This window comes from Lithobates pipiens, unplaced genomic scaffold (assembly GCF_037356315.1).
Source record: "Lithobates pipiens isolate NorthernLeopardFrog02 unplaced genomic scaffold, aLitPip1_a1.2 Scaffold_3, whole genome shotgun sequence".
Lineage (NCBI taxonomy): Eukaryota > Metazoa > Chordata > Amphibia > Anura > Ranidae > Lithobates > Lithobates pipiens.
The window spans coordinates 148,609,291-148,626,789 of record NW_027507790.1 but is presented as its reverse complement, the minus strand read 5'-3'; the positions used below and the strand labels follow the sequence as shown (position 1 = coordinate 148,626,789).

Sequence of the window (17,499 nt, the reverse complement as noted above, 5' to 3'; positions counted from 1 at the left end):
TTGTCCGAAAATCTGATCATGTGTATGAGGGTTTAGAGGCTATCATAGTGGCAAGACTAAGAACAAAACAAACATCGAACCAGAGAACCCAAAAGGCAATGTTTACTTATATTGAGTAGCTAGCAAGTCTCTTTTGGCCAAACCTTATTGGCCCTCAGCAAACTGGGTACGACACAACCCGACTATGTCTCCCATGTCTTGACAGTAGCCAATAGCTTCCATCTCGTAGTTGAATCTGAGCATGCGTGACTTTTTGCGCGTCGGAATTGAATAGACACAATTGGAATTTCTGAGATGGAATGCTCTCAAATTTTTGCTGGAGGGAATTCGGCCAGCTAAATTCCGATGGAGCATGCACGGTTGCATTTTCAGATGAAAAGCTTTCATCGGTCTTTTGCTGGCCGAAAATTCTGATCATGTGTACGTGGCATAAGAGTAACTAGAATGTGAGATTCTGGGAGAACACATTCTGTTTAGGTTAATGATTTTACCGATTTATAAGAAAGCGATTATTTTTTAAACAAAAAATGGGAAAGAAGTATATCAGACCCATAACACACATTGCTTCAGAGGATTGCTAAACTCCATACATTCACTTCTGATGACGAGTCTCATTGCAAGATAAAATCATAAGCGGAATTTGAAGGCTGTCATGACTATGAGCTATGAATTTCATGGGTTCTTTAAAAAAAAAAAAAAACACTCTGATGATGTTACGTTTTTTTTTTTATTTCAGTCAAACATAATACATGCTGCACAAAGTGGTAGATTTAATTAAATATTAACCTGTTTGTCCACATTTACTACCATTCATTTTTTATGATTCCCACTAGACATGCTGAATTTAACTACATAAATAAATGCAAACAAGCCAGTTGCCCAGTATCTGTTCGAGAAGATGACAAAGGATATAGCATTTTTCACTAGAAAGCTGCACAGACATAGTAGCAATAAAAAGTTGACTTTATTATGTAAATTAAACAAATAAAGTACTTTGAATGTAAAAAGCATAGAACATTCAGTAAAAAGAGTAATTTGAAAAACAGCCAGCGTTGTTGTGTTCTGTGCACGGTGGGAATTCAATAAAGAGAGCAAAGGGGATTTTTCATTCTGCACAAATAATGAAGTATTAGTTTTGCTCTTTTGCAAGTAGAACAGATGAAAGGAAGCTTTATTACTCAGCAACATTCATCACATGAAAAACAGGATAATATTTCCCTGCCTCTGAGCTGTAAGCTCAAATAAACACATTGTTTCTGATTTTCACAATTTAGCTTAATTTATTTAGGTAAAGAAGCATACCAACCAAGGTTGAAAATCTAGGGGGCCTTTTTAACATTAGACTTCAGAACTCTTACCCTAGAAACACCAGCTCAACTCATACCTGCACAGGAAAATCATGCGGCATGACAGCAATTCACACAGCTCTTTTCAAATGCATTGATAAATATAGCTGATTGCTGTGATTCCTGGATTAAAGTAAACCTGTTGCTTGGATAAAAAACATACAAATTGATGTTTTCTGCAATAGAAGAGCCAATATGCTCCACTATTTGCTGTGGTTCCACTCGTAGAGTTCTACTCCACTGCTGTGCCCTGTAGTGATGTAATGGTTGGTTGATGAAACCACAACACTTCTTAAGGTGTTGATCGACATAGTGAATGGCAGAGGATGTACCCCCGGAATGGAGTGAATGTAAGAGAAATGACCTACCAGAGCGGTTAGTATAGGGGCTCTTTTATTGCAGGGAAAAGGCGTTTGCCGAGGTGGCTGCTGTCTGAGGTGGTCATTTTTGCAGATTCAACTTGCCCAGTAAGGACTTCCCTGACCTTAATTTTTTTTACCTGACTGACACGGTCACTTTAAAAGGTATATGTTACCTTAGCTACTCCATTAATGGTCTGTCTCATGGCTGTTCAGTCCATGCCCATAGGTCAACACCTTTCTACCTTTCTTGTTAACAAATGTGACACTAGTTTTTGTTAGATGCTGGAGAGTTGAACACCCTGGCAGTTGCTTATGTTTCTGTGGGGATCAAGTAGTGAGATATTTGGATTTGAAGCCTGCGATGTCATAAACATTTCATTTCATTTTTTGCTGGACATTGGGTGGTAGATTCACTTTTAATTTTGTCAGGGAATTCAGATAGCCAGGAAATACTCTGACAGTATGGAATGGTTGAAGCCTTCATACTGCTCACATGTCACAAAGCTTAAAGTTTAGTATTAGGTAGAGTCACTATCAAATATATTAAAGTTTATATAGGGTTAAAACTATGATTTTGGCTTTAGATAGCATGGCGAGGGGTTAGAACTCATCAGGTTTGAATTGCTCTCTATCAGTGGTGTAACTAGAAACCTCAGGGCCCCAGTGCAAGAAATAAGGAAGGCCCCCCCCCCAATTGGCACTGGAGGGTGGTGGTGGCACTGGAGGGGGGTGGTGGCACTGGAGGGGGGTGGGGGCACTGGAGGAGGGTGGTGGTATAGTCTGGAGGGGTGGTGGTGGCACTGGAGGGGGCGTGGTGGGCTGGTGGCACTGGAGGGCAGGTGGTGGCACTGGAGGGGGGGTGGCACAGTCTGGAGGGGTGGTGGAGGCACTGGAGGGGGGGTGGTGGTGGCACTGGAGGGGTGGTGGCACAGTCTGGAGGGGTGGTGGTGGCACAGGAGGGGGGTGGTGGCAGTCTGGAGGGGTGGTGGTGGCACTGGACGGGGGATGGTGGCATTGGAGGGGGGTGGTGGGCTGGTGGCACTGGAGGGGGGGATGGTGCCATTGGAGGGGGGGGTGGCACTGGAGGGAGGTGGTGGCACAGTCTGGAGGGGCGGTGGTGGAACAGTCGGGGCGGGTGGTGGTGGCACAGTCTGGAGGGGTGGTGGTGGCACTGGAGGGGGGGGTGGTGGGCTGGTGGCACTGGAGGGCAGGTGGTGGCACTGAAGAGGGGGTGGCACAGTCTGGAGGGGTGGTGGTGGGCTGGTGGCACTGGAGGGCAGGTGGTGGCACTGGAGGGGATGGCACAGTCTGGAGGGGTGGTGGTGGCACTGGAGGGGGGTGGTGGGCTGGTGGCACTGGAGGGCAGGTGGTGGCACTGGAGGGGGTGGCACAGTCTGGAGGGGTGGTGGTGGCACTGGAAGGGGGGTGGTGGGCTGGTGGCACTGGAGGGCAGGTGGTGGCACTGGAGGGGGGTGGCACAGTCTGGAGGGGTGGTGGTGGCACTGGAGGGGGGTGCTGGGCTGGTGGCACTGGAGGGGGGGTGGTGGGCTGGTGGCACTGGAGGGGTGGTGGCACTGAAGGGGAGGTGGTGGGCTGGCACAATCTGGAGGGGGGTGACTTACCGCCCATCAATCGATGATCGATCGATTCCCCCTCCTCAGAATCCTGCAGACGCAAAGTTCCTTCACAAAATGTGCCTCCTCCAGGAATGCCTTGCTTCAGAGAGCTCCTCCCCCGCCTTCACTGAATTGGTTGAAGTTTTTTTCTGTGTCCGCCCGCCTCCCTTACAGTTGCTCTGGATAGGCGGGGCGGAGCCCACAAAGCACTTCTCTCACGCTGGTCTCTCCACTGTAGTGGGTGAAAGAAAGCCCCCCCTTCCCACAGCATGAACCGGCGGGTGGGGGGGGGGGGGCTGCCGGTGGGCCCCCTGAAGTGGCAGAGAATTACAGGGCCCAGTCGCACTTGCGACTGTTGCGACCCTGATAATTCCGCCACTGCTCTCTATGACCCTGTTATGTGGATTCACTCACTTGATTTGTCCTGGTGACCACTGACAGAAAGTGAGGGAGAAACCAAAATTTTGAGTTGCCACCAAAACAGGAATAGAGGGAAAGTTTTCCAATGGTGACATCTGTTTCAGTGGCATTTTCTCTCAAGTTCTATAATGTCTAAAAGCAGGAGGGAAACATTTTTAGTTTACTCGGTTCTCGACCGACGCACACCGATGTTCGTCAGCAGAATGACATGGCTGGGCAAACAGGCGTACCTGTATGTCCCTTTGAATTTGCCACCGTGCCATTGTGTGCACGCCGGCCGGAAGCTCCGTGAGTAGGATCCCAGGTCCCGCGGACTCGATGTCTGTGGGGATACCCGCGAATGTCTCACGGAGAGGAAGAATGGGGAGATGCTAATGTAAACAAACATCTCCCCATTTTGCCTAGTGACAGTGTCACTGATCATAGCTCCCTGTGATCGGAAGCTATGACCAGTGATGTGTCACAGCTAGCCCATCCCCCCTACAGTTAGAACACATCCCTAGGACACATTTAACCCCTACAGCACCACCTAGTGTTAACTCCTTCACTGCCAGTCACATTTACACAGTAATCAATGCAATTTTAATCACATCGATCGCTGTATAAATCTGAATTGTCCCAAAATCACGCCAAAATTGTCTGACGTGTCCTCCATAATGTCGCAGTCACAAAAAAAAAAAAAAAACGCTGATTGCCGCCATTACTAGTAAAAAAAATGAATACCACCAAAAGAAAGCTCTATTTGTGGGGGGGAAAAAAGACGTAAATTTTGTTTGGGAACCACGTCACACGACCACACAATTGTCAGTTAAAGTAACGCAGTGCCGAATCGCAAAAAGGGCTCTGGTCTTTGGCCAGCAAAATGGTCCGGGGCTTAAGTGGTTAAATAAACTTTTAAAAAAAACACAGGATCCTGGCAACACAAAATCCATGTTGATCTATTTATTTGTATAAAACGTTTTTTTCCATTTTGGATAGAGTACGGGAGGGTTATAACGTTATAAGCTCTGTCAGATTTTGTTTTCACCATCTGTGTCCCATTGCAGACAGGAAGTGAGAGGAAATACCTGAACATTAAGGGAATTCCTTGGGGACTCACCAGAACTAGTGTCCCCATAATTGGACGATTACTCCTCTATTATTTTTATGAGGACAACCCAAAATGTGGGATTTTCTTTTATTATCACTTTCAATGATAATGGTAAGCAGGACAAATAGAGAGAGGGAATCTCCTTGGGGGGGGGGGGGGGGGGCACAGACAGTGTTATTATCTCTCTCCATTCTGTTCAGAACTAAAAAAACAAGTTTTGACTTTAGTTATACTTTAAATTTCTTCAAATAATCTTCTGGCTACTTACTGTTTTCACTAAAAGTTTATCTTTTCAACAGCTATATAGTATTTAAATCCAGTTCTCCCCTGCAGACTAAAATTTTAAATCTTCAATAAAAATATAATCAATGATACCTCCAGAAGGATTGACTTCAAGAGGATACTTACTAGGCTTTTGAATTGTTTGTTTGCAGGATTTTATAAACATTTTTGAGTTTCCTCGACCTTGGCTACCCTATTTAGGATTTGCAACTTAGTTGTAAATTGGGTTAACATGATTGTTTTTGTTTTTGCTTGAGATACCCTCTATTCTTATTAGTGCATAAGTAAGGGCCGGTTCACACTGCGATGCGAGGCGAGGCGACACGGCTCGCCTCGCCTCGCTCCCGCAAGTCGCCCCCATTCAGTACTATGGAACCGTTCTGAGAGGAGCGACTCGAGTCGCTCCGACTCAGAAAAAAGGTTCCTGTACTACTTCGGGGCGACTTCGGGGGCGACTTGCATTGACTTCTATGCAGAAGTCCTCTGCAAGTCGCCGCTGAGCTCCCCGCAAGTCGCGGCGAGGTAAGTCGGAGACGCCTCGCCGCGGCTCGCTGTGTGAACCGGCCCTTACGCTTATGTGTTTACTTGTCGTTTGTAACCTCAACCGCTGTTACATCTCCAGTGTATCTTGTTTTATGGATATTCTGTATCTGTTTCCTTTTTTTGTATTTCGAAAACTTCAATAAAGACTTTGGAAAAAAAATATACAGGGTGTACCAGATGGTTTACACTCTTTTTGGGAAAGGCATTCTGAAAAATCCTAAGGAAACCCTCCTAAAATTGAAGCCTAAACAGTGCACAGCCAGCCAGTTTCCCCTCCATTACTTTTTTTCATTACATTATTTTTTTCATTACAGAAGCAAAACAAACCCTAGCCAAAACATGGTTGTCTTCCACCCCCTTTATAACTCATGCGAAGAATATAATGAAACAGTACCTATCGAATGAAGAGATGTCTGCAATTCTTAATGACAAATAAGGAATATATGTGCAGGTCTGGGACCCTTTAGATTGAACATTATTTATCTAGGGACTTAATCAGTCCCTTTTGACCATCTAACTACTCAATTCACTCTGTTCAGCCAGAGAAAGACCAAAACCCAACCCCAACCAATATCCCTTTGCGCCCTTCCTCCATGTCCTACCTATCACACTTCTGATTCCCCTCTATTGCCTTCCTTACTTTTTTTAAATTCATTAATAGGAAAAATTCAGAAAAATCAGAATAGGGGACTCACATATCTTGTAGAAAAACCTCTGACATGCATTATACAACATAAATAATCTAGAAGTTCAAGCAGGTGATAGCATAACAAAACTTAGAATGAGAAATACTAATAAACTATTTGCAAAAATTATTTTAGAAGCTCCGCTGAGACCCCCATACCTCAGAGGACAAGAAGCAGATGTACTTTCTGTAGCGGTGACATTTTGGACAAAGTGTCATTCATGTGTAAATTTAGTTTTTTGCCTCAGAACGGTAATGGGGTTCTGAGGGTTAATTATGTAGGTTAAATTTGACATCAGTTTGGCTGGGCTGTGTTAAGCCGCGTACACACGGGCGGATTGTATGGCCTACTTAGTCCGCCATACAATCCGACGGACAGTCCGTCCTACTTTCGAATGAACGGACTTGACCACACACGGTTGCACAAACAGTCCGTCGAAAGCTTGCGCGATGACGTGTACAGCACGTACGACGGGACTAGAAATAGGAAGTCCAATACACAGCAATGCAACCTTTCGCCGTGTAAATCCTTTCTGAGCATGCGCCATTCTTAGTCCGTCGAACTAGCCTACTGACGAGCGGATTGTCCGCTGAAACCAAAGTATGACGGACAGTATTTCGAAAAATCCGAAATACTTAGTACGCCAGACTGCACGCTGAAAAAGTCCGCTGAAGCCCACACACGAGCGGACTGTCCGCTGAAATGTGTTTCGACGGACTAAGTAGGCCATACAGTCCGCCCGTGTGTACGCGGCTTTAGAGTTCTGCCTGGTCATATGTACAGTGAGGTCAGGGCAGTACAGCCAGTCTTCCTGTAGGGGGCCCGAGCTCTGTCACTTCAGAAGAGGGACCCGGGAACCTGCAGAGCAGGAGAGCTAGCTGAACTGCCTTCTGACATTTGTGGATGTGGATCTCCTTGCAGCGCTGCCAGCTTTCTCCCTCTGGCAGCTCAGTTCTACATACTGGCAATTGGTAAAGTGTCCCGATCTGGAGCAGAAGACAGCTGCAGTCTCAGTCTGCCCGTGTCTCTGCTGGGTCCTGAAACTCCCCCTCGTCAATGTTATCTCTGGTCAGCATGAGCAGAACGATTGCTTCACCACCTCCCTGAGTGCTGACCTCTAAACCCCCTCCAGATCTGCTCTCACTGCTCTGTGCTCACTGAACTCCGGGGTTTGGAAGGAGCAGTGCTTCTGCTGGAGGGGGTGAGTGGGGGGGGGGGGGGATTTGCTACTGGAACAAAGTCACAAAACTTTAGGATTTTGGAGAGAGGGTGAATAGGAGGGAGATGGTCAGCAGCCCTTTTTTGATCAAGCCCCTTCGACATAAGCCAGCTGTCATACCGGGCTGTATACATGCCATGGCTGCAATGCTTTACTTCAGAGCTGAGCCATTTGTACTGCAGACGGCAGAATTTGACAGGCAGCACCACCTGTCAAACTTCCCATTGAGTTCAATGGGGCTGCTCTGCACAGGTGTCATGAGGCAGCAGTAGCAAGGCTCTTATTTCTGCAATGGCTGCAAAGCATACCATTGTGACCATGGCATTTTAGCGATTTGATTTCCCGGGGGCCCTGTCAGGTAGGTTGTAGGGGGCCCCGTTATTTCTAACAGCGGCCCTGAGTGAGGTGCACATGACAGGCCAGAACCAGGCCTGGTTTGAGGTTTTGGGTATCCCATTGGGTATCCCCGGGTCACGGGAGCGTTCGTCGCTCCACAACATGCTTTGGTTGGCTAACCCCAATAGACCCGCCTGGTCTGGGGTAGGGATCCGTCTGTTCCCGAGTCTCGGAACCGGCTGGTCCGAGGCACAGTAACTGAGGGAGTATTCAAGGCATCCGGGTGTGCTTACAGCTTGGAGGGGCAACGCAGCTCGTGCAAGTGACCAGGGGAGGACTCTTCGGAGGAGGGCCAACAAGCTGGCATCCTGAGAAGTGCCTGGTTACTGAGTTGTGAAGGACATTGACGAATCCACGCTTTTTCCAGTACTAGCAAGGATACAGAGAACGTTCCAGGTACTGAGGAAAAAGGCTCCTGTTCACTTTCAGTTACAACTTGTTCAAGGTCAGAGATTTCACAAGTTCTGAGTCAAAAGTGCTGATTGCCATGATCTCTGGCTAGAGATTTGTTCAGCTATGAAGCGCCCAGCTGCGAGTGGCTACTCTCTGGGTGGTATTAGAGACTTTGTTATATCTGCAGTTCAAGGTGCCTGAGTTCTTTCACCCTTGCCCATACGAGACTGTGTTGGATGTTACCCCTGCAAATAAAAACCTTTCAAAAGGACTTTATTGGTGTCAGCGTCCAAAGTTGTTGGGTACCAACCCTGGGAACCCCTAGACGTGGAAGAACAAGCCAAGCGGAGGTAACCGGTAAGCCCAAAAGGTTAAGGCCGCCCTGCCAAGGGTTATGGACGTTACATTTCTATAGTGTCATTCAGTGGTACTGGCATTTCACACATGCACAAAAACATAGACACTAACTCCTAATCTGATCATTTCTCCCTCTTGTTTCAGGCTGTAATTAGGAGGTGTACTCTAGACGGGGAAGGGGACTTTCTCATAATGTGACAGCCATTCTGATCATACAACAGACTCAGATAACATAAACATACTTAAAATGACATTTTTATTTAAAGCTGTTTGTGGTGTTAAGGAACCATCCCTTTTTTACAGACCGCATTAGCAAGAGCATACTCTGGTAGCACCTTTTTTTCTGTTGAACTGATTTTTAATTGCTTTTACAATTAGCTTGGCTCACCTACAGCAGTAACACCCTAAGATGATTAATTTCAAGTTAAAACAAAGACATTCGGGTATTTTTTTTTTTTTTTATCAAGCAGTAAAAATAAGAGACCACAGATGAAACATGATGGTCTGTAGCAAGACAGTTTTAAGGAACAAGATTAGGCCAAAATATACTAGAAACACTGAGCACAGGCAGGTGTGTTACTATATGTCAGCAAAAACAATAAAAAATAAGGGCTACAGCAATTCAGGGCAATAGGTAAATAGGTGTTTTACTACACGAATTAGGGGACAACAGATAATACAGCAATAATATTTGCAGAAGAGTTGTAATGGAACGGCTAGTCCATATGTACTAGAGACACAGAGTACAGGTAAGTGTTTTACTACAAGAATTAAGATATGGCAGATGATACCGCAGAGTAAGATTGGCCAGTAGCAGGACATTTTTAATGGAGATAATACTCCTAACCGATGTATGTATAACTTTTACTTAACTAAGGAAATTGAATTTCAATGTTATTACAGGTTAAGATTTGTACTATCCTTGTACTTAATTTGCATTTTGAGCACCCCAAACTTACCAGCTTCCAATACATTGACACTGTGGGGGGTATTTAATAAAACTGGAGAGTGCAAAATCTAGTGCAGCTCTGCAGAGAAACCAATCAGCTTCCAGGTTTTATTATCAAAGCTTAATTAAAAGGTCTGAAGTCAGAAGCTGATTGGCTACCATGTACAGCTGCACCAGATTCTGAGTGCACTAGTTTTAGTAAATCAGCCCAGCGACTGCTTTACGCCTACAATTTTACAGTAAGGGGCTGGCTTATTCAAAAGCCCCCTTTTTGGTCCTTCTAAGCTTGCTGGACATGGTTCAAAGGCCAAGCAGAGCATTACCTTTGCAAAAACATTTGTCCAGCCAAATTTTGACTGCTGGGACTGTGCATTTCAAACCTACAAGATTTGCTGCAAAGCAATGTTGCTAGACCCAAATCCAATCCTTATTCCTATTCTCTGGATGTGAAAGTCTCTCTGCCAATATGACAGTTTTTCTGATAACTGGCAACATGGCAAGGTTCAGGATAGTGTGACAATCTATCCAGTAACAATTATGCCCTTTTGTCTTTGACCAATGTAATTACAAACAAGTTTAAAGCAAGATTTCACCTAGTTTTTCAACATACAATAGATAGTACATACAGATGTGTAAAAATGCAAAACACCTTCTTTTAATCCACACCCTTTCATGAACAAACCACACCTTGTTGGGTAACATAATAAATCCTACTGACCTCATTTCATTGCAAATGCAGCCCTAGATTTTTTTTTTGTTTAACAAGGAAGAATCTGATGCAGAATGATAAGCAGAGGAGATCTATTTTAAAGTTTTTGTTTATTTAATAAAAACTCTCGAATGAGAATATTTTGAAAGTTTTATTGACTTTTTATTCTCATCTTTGCTTCACAGTGGACAGGTCAGTGGTCCCAAGAAATTCTTATAAATCCACCAGAATCAAGGGTAATTAACTTGTTTGTTGCAGCTCTATATAGCCAACGTGACATTCAATTCTGGTTTAAAAAAAAAAAAATCTCTATTCTGCTCCTTCCTGAGATGGACTAGAGACTAATGTCTTGTACACACGATCGGACATTCCAACAACAAAATCCATCGGATTTTTTCCGACGGATTTTGTACTAAACTTGTCTCGCATACACACGGTCGGACAAAGTTGTCGGAAAATCCGATCGCTGTTAACGAGGTGACGTACAACACATCGGAATTGTCTTCACACGATCGGAATTTAAATGATCGGATTTTGTTGTCGGAAAATTTTATATCCAGCTCTCAAATTTTATGTGTCGGAAATTCCGACGGAAAAAGTCTGATGGAGCCCACACGCGATCGGATTTTCCGACAACAAGATCCGATCGCCCATTTTCCGTCGGAAAGTCCGACCGTGTGTACAGGGCATAAGGACTATGGGATGGGTAGTGTATATAGAGTAGTGCACACAACCACAACTAACCTGCACTACTTGTTCCAAACAAACAAAAGTGAGGGGGGGGGGGAGGAGAAGTTTGGAAGCTTATAAGGAGGTTGCTAAAAGGAGACAGAAAAATACAGTAAGAAATTATATATTGAAAAATAGATTACAGGGTGGTAAATTAGTGCATGTGTATGGATTATTTCTGGAAAATAAGGATATTGTCCCTTTAAAAAAACAGATACAGAAATAACACATGTGGTATGAATTCTGTACTATCGATATTTTGTTTTTTAGACTTTATGCAGCTGTGATATTTATTACTACTATGATATTATAACCCTTATTTAGTATAGTGCTGCTGAAGATGTTATTGCTGTATAAATAACCATAACACAAATAGTATTTATCAGTAAGTGATATATATAATATAGTATATAATAGCATATTTACTGTTGGCGTTTGACAGTCAGCATTCAATCATCAAAAAACCTTTATTGGTAAAGTGAATAAAAAAACACCAATATGTAAATTATATCAGGACCATAAACCCCCTTATGTCGTGAAGTAATAAATAGAAGCTATAATTTCAGATCCATCATACCTGACCGGTTAATGACACAGGAGAACATGCCGAGGAACATAACATGTCATCATCTCCTCCTCCCCTGTTAGACCTGGTGGATTCCCCATTCATCTCTGAAATAAATGACTTCTGCAGTCACTATGCAATCTCATTGAATAGAAGGACACTTAATATATAGCCACACAGCTAAGTGTGCATGAAATGAAGAGGCTGGCTGGTGAATGCTCAGGAGACTCCAACTTCAATCACACCATTAACCCTTTACCTGCCTCTCTCTAACACAGATTATATAACATTGACTGTGTCCATCTCCCATCCAGCAGAATATTAAATACCAGCTGAGAGGTTCAAACTGAACATAATCTGAGAGATCTTATCTGTCCCATCTCTCACATTACACCATGTGCTACTGCGATTTCACACAGGAAGTCTTATCGTTTAGCAACATGTGTCTCTTGTACAAAGATTGCCCTGATCTCCACATTGTGAAAACAAGCCGTGCCAATGTCCGCTCTTAATCCAAAGTGATGATATAGAAGAGCATCCATTTCTTTTCCCTTTTCATAACCCTTGTGCAGTGAAGCAAAATCTGTAATCTACATACAGAACACCAAGTACCCTTTTCATCATAACTACCAAAACTACTAATATTCTGTATACCGGATTTACACAATGCACTTCAATCCAATTTACTCATGCAAAAAACGAATAAACGATTTTTCCCATCATATCCTCATTTCATCCCAGTTGCCACATGTAATTGGGAGACGATTTTCTATGTGCACTTAACATACAGTCTCCGAATAGTAACAAGTATGTTTATCCATCCCTACAACTGAAAGTTCACTTTTCTGCTCAACTTCTGATCCACAGAAGCTCATTACTGTATAGAACACATATACCTTGACAATATATATATATATATATATATATATATAAAACCTGCTGTGAAATAGTTAATTTGTGCATGACATGTATACATCTGTAATATATATATATATATATATATATATATATATATATGACATGTGCACATCTGTATCTTATATAAAAATATATATATATTTATATGTGTGTGTGATGTATAAAATAATTCAATTATGCATGACATGTATATAGCTGTATTTTTAGTAAATACACATGCATGCATATATATGTACAGCACGTGTGTGTGTGTGTAGGAAATGGACACATTTGTATTTTATCTGTAATCAAAAAAAAAAAAAAAAAAAAAATATATATATATATATATATATGTGTGTGTGTATGATGTGTAAAATAATTCATTTCTGCATTACATGTATACAAGTGTATTTTAAATAAATAAATACATAAACATAAATATTATCTATCTATTTCTCTCTCTCTCTCTCTTTCTCTATATATATATATATATATATATATATATATATATATCTATATCTATATATATATATAGCTATATCTATATATATCTATATATATATATATATATATATATATATATATATATATATAGCTATATCTATATATATCTATATATATATATATATATATATATATATATATATCTATATAGATATCTATATATATCTATATATATCTATATCTATATATATATATATATATATATATATATATATATAGATATATATATAGATATATATATATATATATATATATATATATATATATATATATATATATAGATATCTAGATCTATATATATATATATATATGTATATAGATATATATCTATATCTATATATATAAATAGATAGATAGATATATCTATATATATATAAATAGATAGATAGATATATCTATATAGATATAGTGCATGGCACTTATACACACCACACACACAGTACATGTCTACAAGAGAGCACTGGAGATATTACAATTAAAAGTAGCCACAATAACACAATCATTTACAATGAAGCCTCTTCAGTATTGATTGTATGATCCACTTCTAATTCTTTCCAATTTCATGACCAGCTTGAACACATTGGGACGGTGACAAATATTCAACTACTCCAATAACTAGCTGGTCAGGAAAAAAGCAGAGTGACATTGAAAGTTGTAACAAAAATTCTAAATACATAAGTAATGACTATATAACTTACCTGACCACTGAGGAATGGCAAAGTGCCCATATTTTTCAGCTTGCAAATGTCTAACATAATGCCGCAGGAGTGGGTGACACATCTTCAGACTGGCACTGCACATCCAGATTCATGATCGGACGTTTAGGATGTGAGCAGATCCAGCCTGTACTGCCAGCCGCTATACACAAATGACTTGCCTCAGCCTCCAACTAGCAGGCAGTAAAGGAGAAGGACAGGGAGTGATGGAGAGGCTCTGTTGCTCCTTGCTATGTGATGGAAATGATTCATATGATAGCTATCCAGGCTTTTATATAGAAAGGAGCTGTGCTCTTTGCTCTGCAGGCTTATATCCAGTCTTTATATTCAAATCATTTTGCTGTCACATATGCAGGATTCCCTCTCTGAGCATGCACAGAAAAAAGGAAGTATATGGAAACCACAAGTGTTTTTTCCTCCAAAGCTGCTGTCACGCTTCCAAAGAAACGGCCAAAACAGAACAAATGACACCCACAAATAACACTGAGCCGTAATGTGCTTCTAGTAGAGAGATGGAAACTGTACTCTGTATTCTATCTGGCCATTTTCAAGACATGCCTGTATTTTAATTAACAAGTGTTACAATTGTAAAAGATACCGGTAATGGTATAATATTATTAAGGTGACAGAAGCACCATTTATGATGGAATGGTAGTTTAAAATATAGCCACAGTCATAACCCCCTATGTGCACTCCCTGAATATACTTCTGTCCAAACCTGACACAGACCTCTGATTTAGAATTTTGTCTTTTTTAAGTATTTGGGCCTGCCATCTGAGGGCCAGCATCTGCACAACACTGTGTACATATTGACAACTGGCCCTAAAGAATGAGTTGGCAGTTAAAAAAAACTGTGCCACTTTGGCCATTCAGAGAAAAGTGACAGGTTCTCTTGAAAGAACAAGCCCCACCCACATAGTGTCAGCACTTGCTCAGGTTTTAACATCCTTCTCTGCATCCTCACATGTCAATTTTCAGGAATGGTGACTGGCCAGTCATGCCCAATCACTGCATCCTTGGAGGAGGTCCCATGCTCCTACGTATCAGCAAGAATCAGGGATTTACCAAAGCTCTGATCAAGCAATGGAGTAATGGTAGGAGAATGGCAAAGGTGAGTTATCTGTGGTTGGGGGCAGTTTTTACAAAATAACCCATCTATTTCTCTGAATGGGCAAAGTGGCAGCCTGGGAAAGATTTACCAAAGTGGTCGAGCATGTTCACACAATAAATTGTGTGAATATTCACTTTGATTATCCAACCATGTGCAGATGAAATACATAAACAGGGATAATCTTTTTGCACAGTTAGTTAAAGAAGTATAGCCAACGCTATTTGGGTTGTACTTCTATGGATCACAAGAGTGCAGTTCATTCAGCACTCGTGTTCCATTTGCAGCCGACAGCGGGCTAAAGGTCCTTTATAGGTGGCATCCACCCAGATGCCTGAACCGGCAGCTGGCTCGGCCTCTCATCAAGAGAGCCTGAGCCAGCCCCTCCCACCCATTTCACAGCCCAGTGCTCCAGTGAGAATTGGAGGGGCAAGGCAGAGAGCTGGCGATTGACATGCCATTGCTCTCTGCTCAGAGTGGAGGTGGAGAATTGAGCAATCAACAGTGTTTGCTCACTCAATTCTGGAAGTAAAGCCAGCGGGGGACAGCTGCAGCTGGGATTAGTGCTGCAGCCATCTAGGTGAGTATGCAATTTTATTTTTATTTTTTGCTCCCATACTTCTCTTTTTTAGTGAAGTAATTCATCACACAGTAATAATCAGAATTATTATTTTTAAAAATATTGTTACCAATAAGGTTTGGTTCAAACCTGTGTGATGCATTTTAGATGCGCCGCGTTTGGAAGGCATTTTATGTGTGTTTGCATTTTAGGTGTGAATGGGGCCTTCATTTTGTGGCCTGATTACTAATGGTAGTATAAAGTATTTTCTGCTAAAAACAAAACAAAAAATAATGTAATAATAAAGCCAAATTAGGAATTTTTTGTTATTTTAGTGTCCACATTGGATAACTGTCTCCCTATTCTTTGTCCTTGTGACCTCAAGAAGCAGAATTTAGAAGAGCAAGTGTCACTGAAACATGGAGAAATAAATCGCAATAAAATCCTCACAGAGCTTCTACACTTTCACCATGCAACTAAAAAAAAGAATAAAAAAAAAAGATTCTGATTGGAGTTTGGCCTTAAAAATGAAATGCCTCTGTGGTTTGCTCAAAATCCCTAAAGAAAGTCCCCCAGCTTGATTTTCTGAGCAAGATCAGGTGTCAGAAAACATTTGACAAGATCTGTTCCATATTACTTTAGGAAGGTAAATTAAGCATGTCCAGTACCAACATTTTAACTAGACGGAGCCAAGTCTAATATAAATTAGCCATTGCACATTCTGGCTATATAGTACAGCGTCCATCTGTTCCTGCATGACATGGTCTTGCCTAAGGCCAAGCAAATGCCTGAAGCACTCTTTACTGAATATGAGATAGCTATTGTAATGCTCCATTTCAGTGACAAGCAGTTTATAGGCTGTACCACAGGTGTCAAAATACTAGAGTGTTAAAAGCTAATTGATTAAACTGACACATGCACTCTAATTTACAGTTCTGAATGTTTCATAATAGAATTTACCATTTAGCCATATCATTCCACACCATTTCACATTTCTAGTGTTTATTACAGGAATTTTTTGGTATTCTATAGAAAAATAAACAAATGATCCAATACAGAGTTGTATATGAAATAAAAAAAAATGTTCCTCTAAAGTTCACTTTACCTCCATGGCTACAGTCCTTCCACCACTGAATCAGTACTTTGCCTCTCATTACTTCACCTGTGCCTGCTGCCCCTAATTTCTTGGTACCCTCTGAAACTACAGCCCTCCATGCATCCGCACCCACCATGTCTGACGCCCCCCACTTCCTTAGCACCCACAGCACTAGAAGCCCCTTACCCTCACCACTGAGCAAGTCTGCAGACCCCTTTATTCACCACACACCACGTGTGCATATCCCCTTAGCACCTCCCATTCAGCATTCATCATGTCTGTGGTCCCCCATCTCTCACCATCAATCATGCCTGCACCCCACCTTCTCACACCATTCACTGTGTCTGCATTCTTCCTTCTACCAGTGCATGTGGACCCTGCCTCCCACCACTCCCCTGTGCATGCTTTCCCCCAATCTTACCTACATGCCTGTCTCATGTTCCTTTTTCACCACTGCACCATGCTCCCATACTTGAAACTCTCACCAATGCACCATCCTGGCCCTTGAACCCCAGCCCCCACCCCATCCCGCTTCGACTCTGGTGTTTGTACACTACCACAACCAAACCTGCACCCTCATCATCAATGCGCCTGCGGATCTCAAGTCTTTACCCCACCCCCTGCATTCTTACAGTACCTGCACATTCTAAACCCCATGTTTCCAAAACAAACCCCACCCCTGACACCTAGTGTCTCACATCCTCTTTTCCTGTCCCAAACTCCAGGCTTGCAACTCCACCCCCCCCCCCCCCCCATGCTCTCAGCATCCAAACCTTGCCTGTTTTGGACTGGAACTGTCACTAGCATTTACAAAATAAAATCCACCTAAGGCCCCTTTCGCACAGGGGGACTGATCATTTATGCCTGTCAGTTTTTTAGGCAGACCTGATCGGACCACCCTCTGCCCTATATGGAGCAGCGGGTGTTAATGGACATGTGTCTATTCACACCCACCGA

At 42.3% G+C, this 17,499-nt stretch overlaps 1 protein-coding gene across 5 annotated transcripts in view; it reads right to left on the bottom strand.

The window, feature by feature from the left end:
- MCTP1 (multiple C2 and transmembrane domain containing 1) overlaps positions 1–17,499 on the bottom strand; it is a 1,143,431-nt gene that overhangs the window by 856,742 nt on the left and 269,190 nt on the right. Inside the window, exon 1 of one of the 5 annotated variants that reach the window (XM_077462387.1) lies at positions 13,762–14,110. The exons of the other annotated variants lie outside the window; for them this stretch is intronic. Coding sequence (XP_077318513.1) covers positions 13,762–13,818 — 57 coding nt within the window. The 5' untranslated portion in view covers positions 13,819–14,110. Of the gene's footprint in view, positions 1–13,761; positions 14,111–17,499 lie in introns of those variants that run through there. 5 annotated transcript variants of the gene reach the window in all.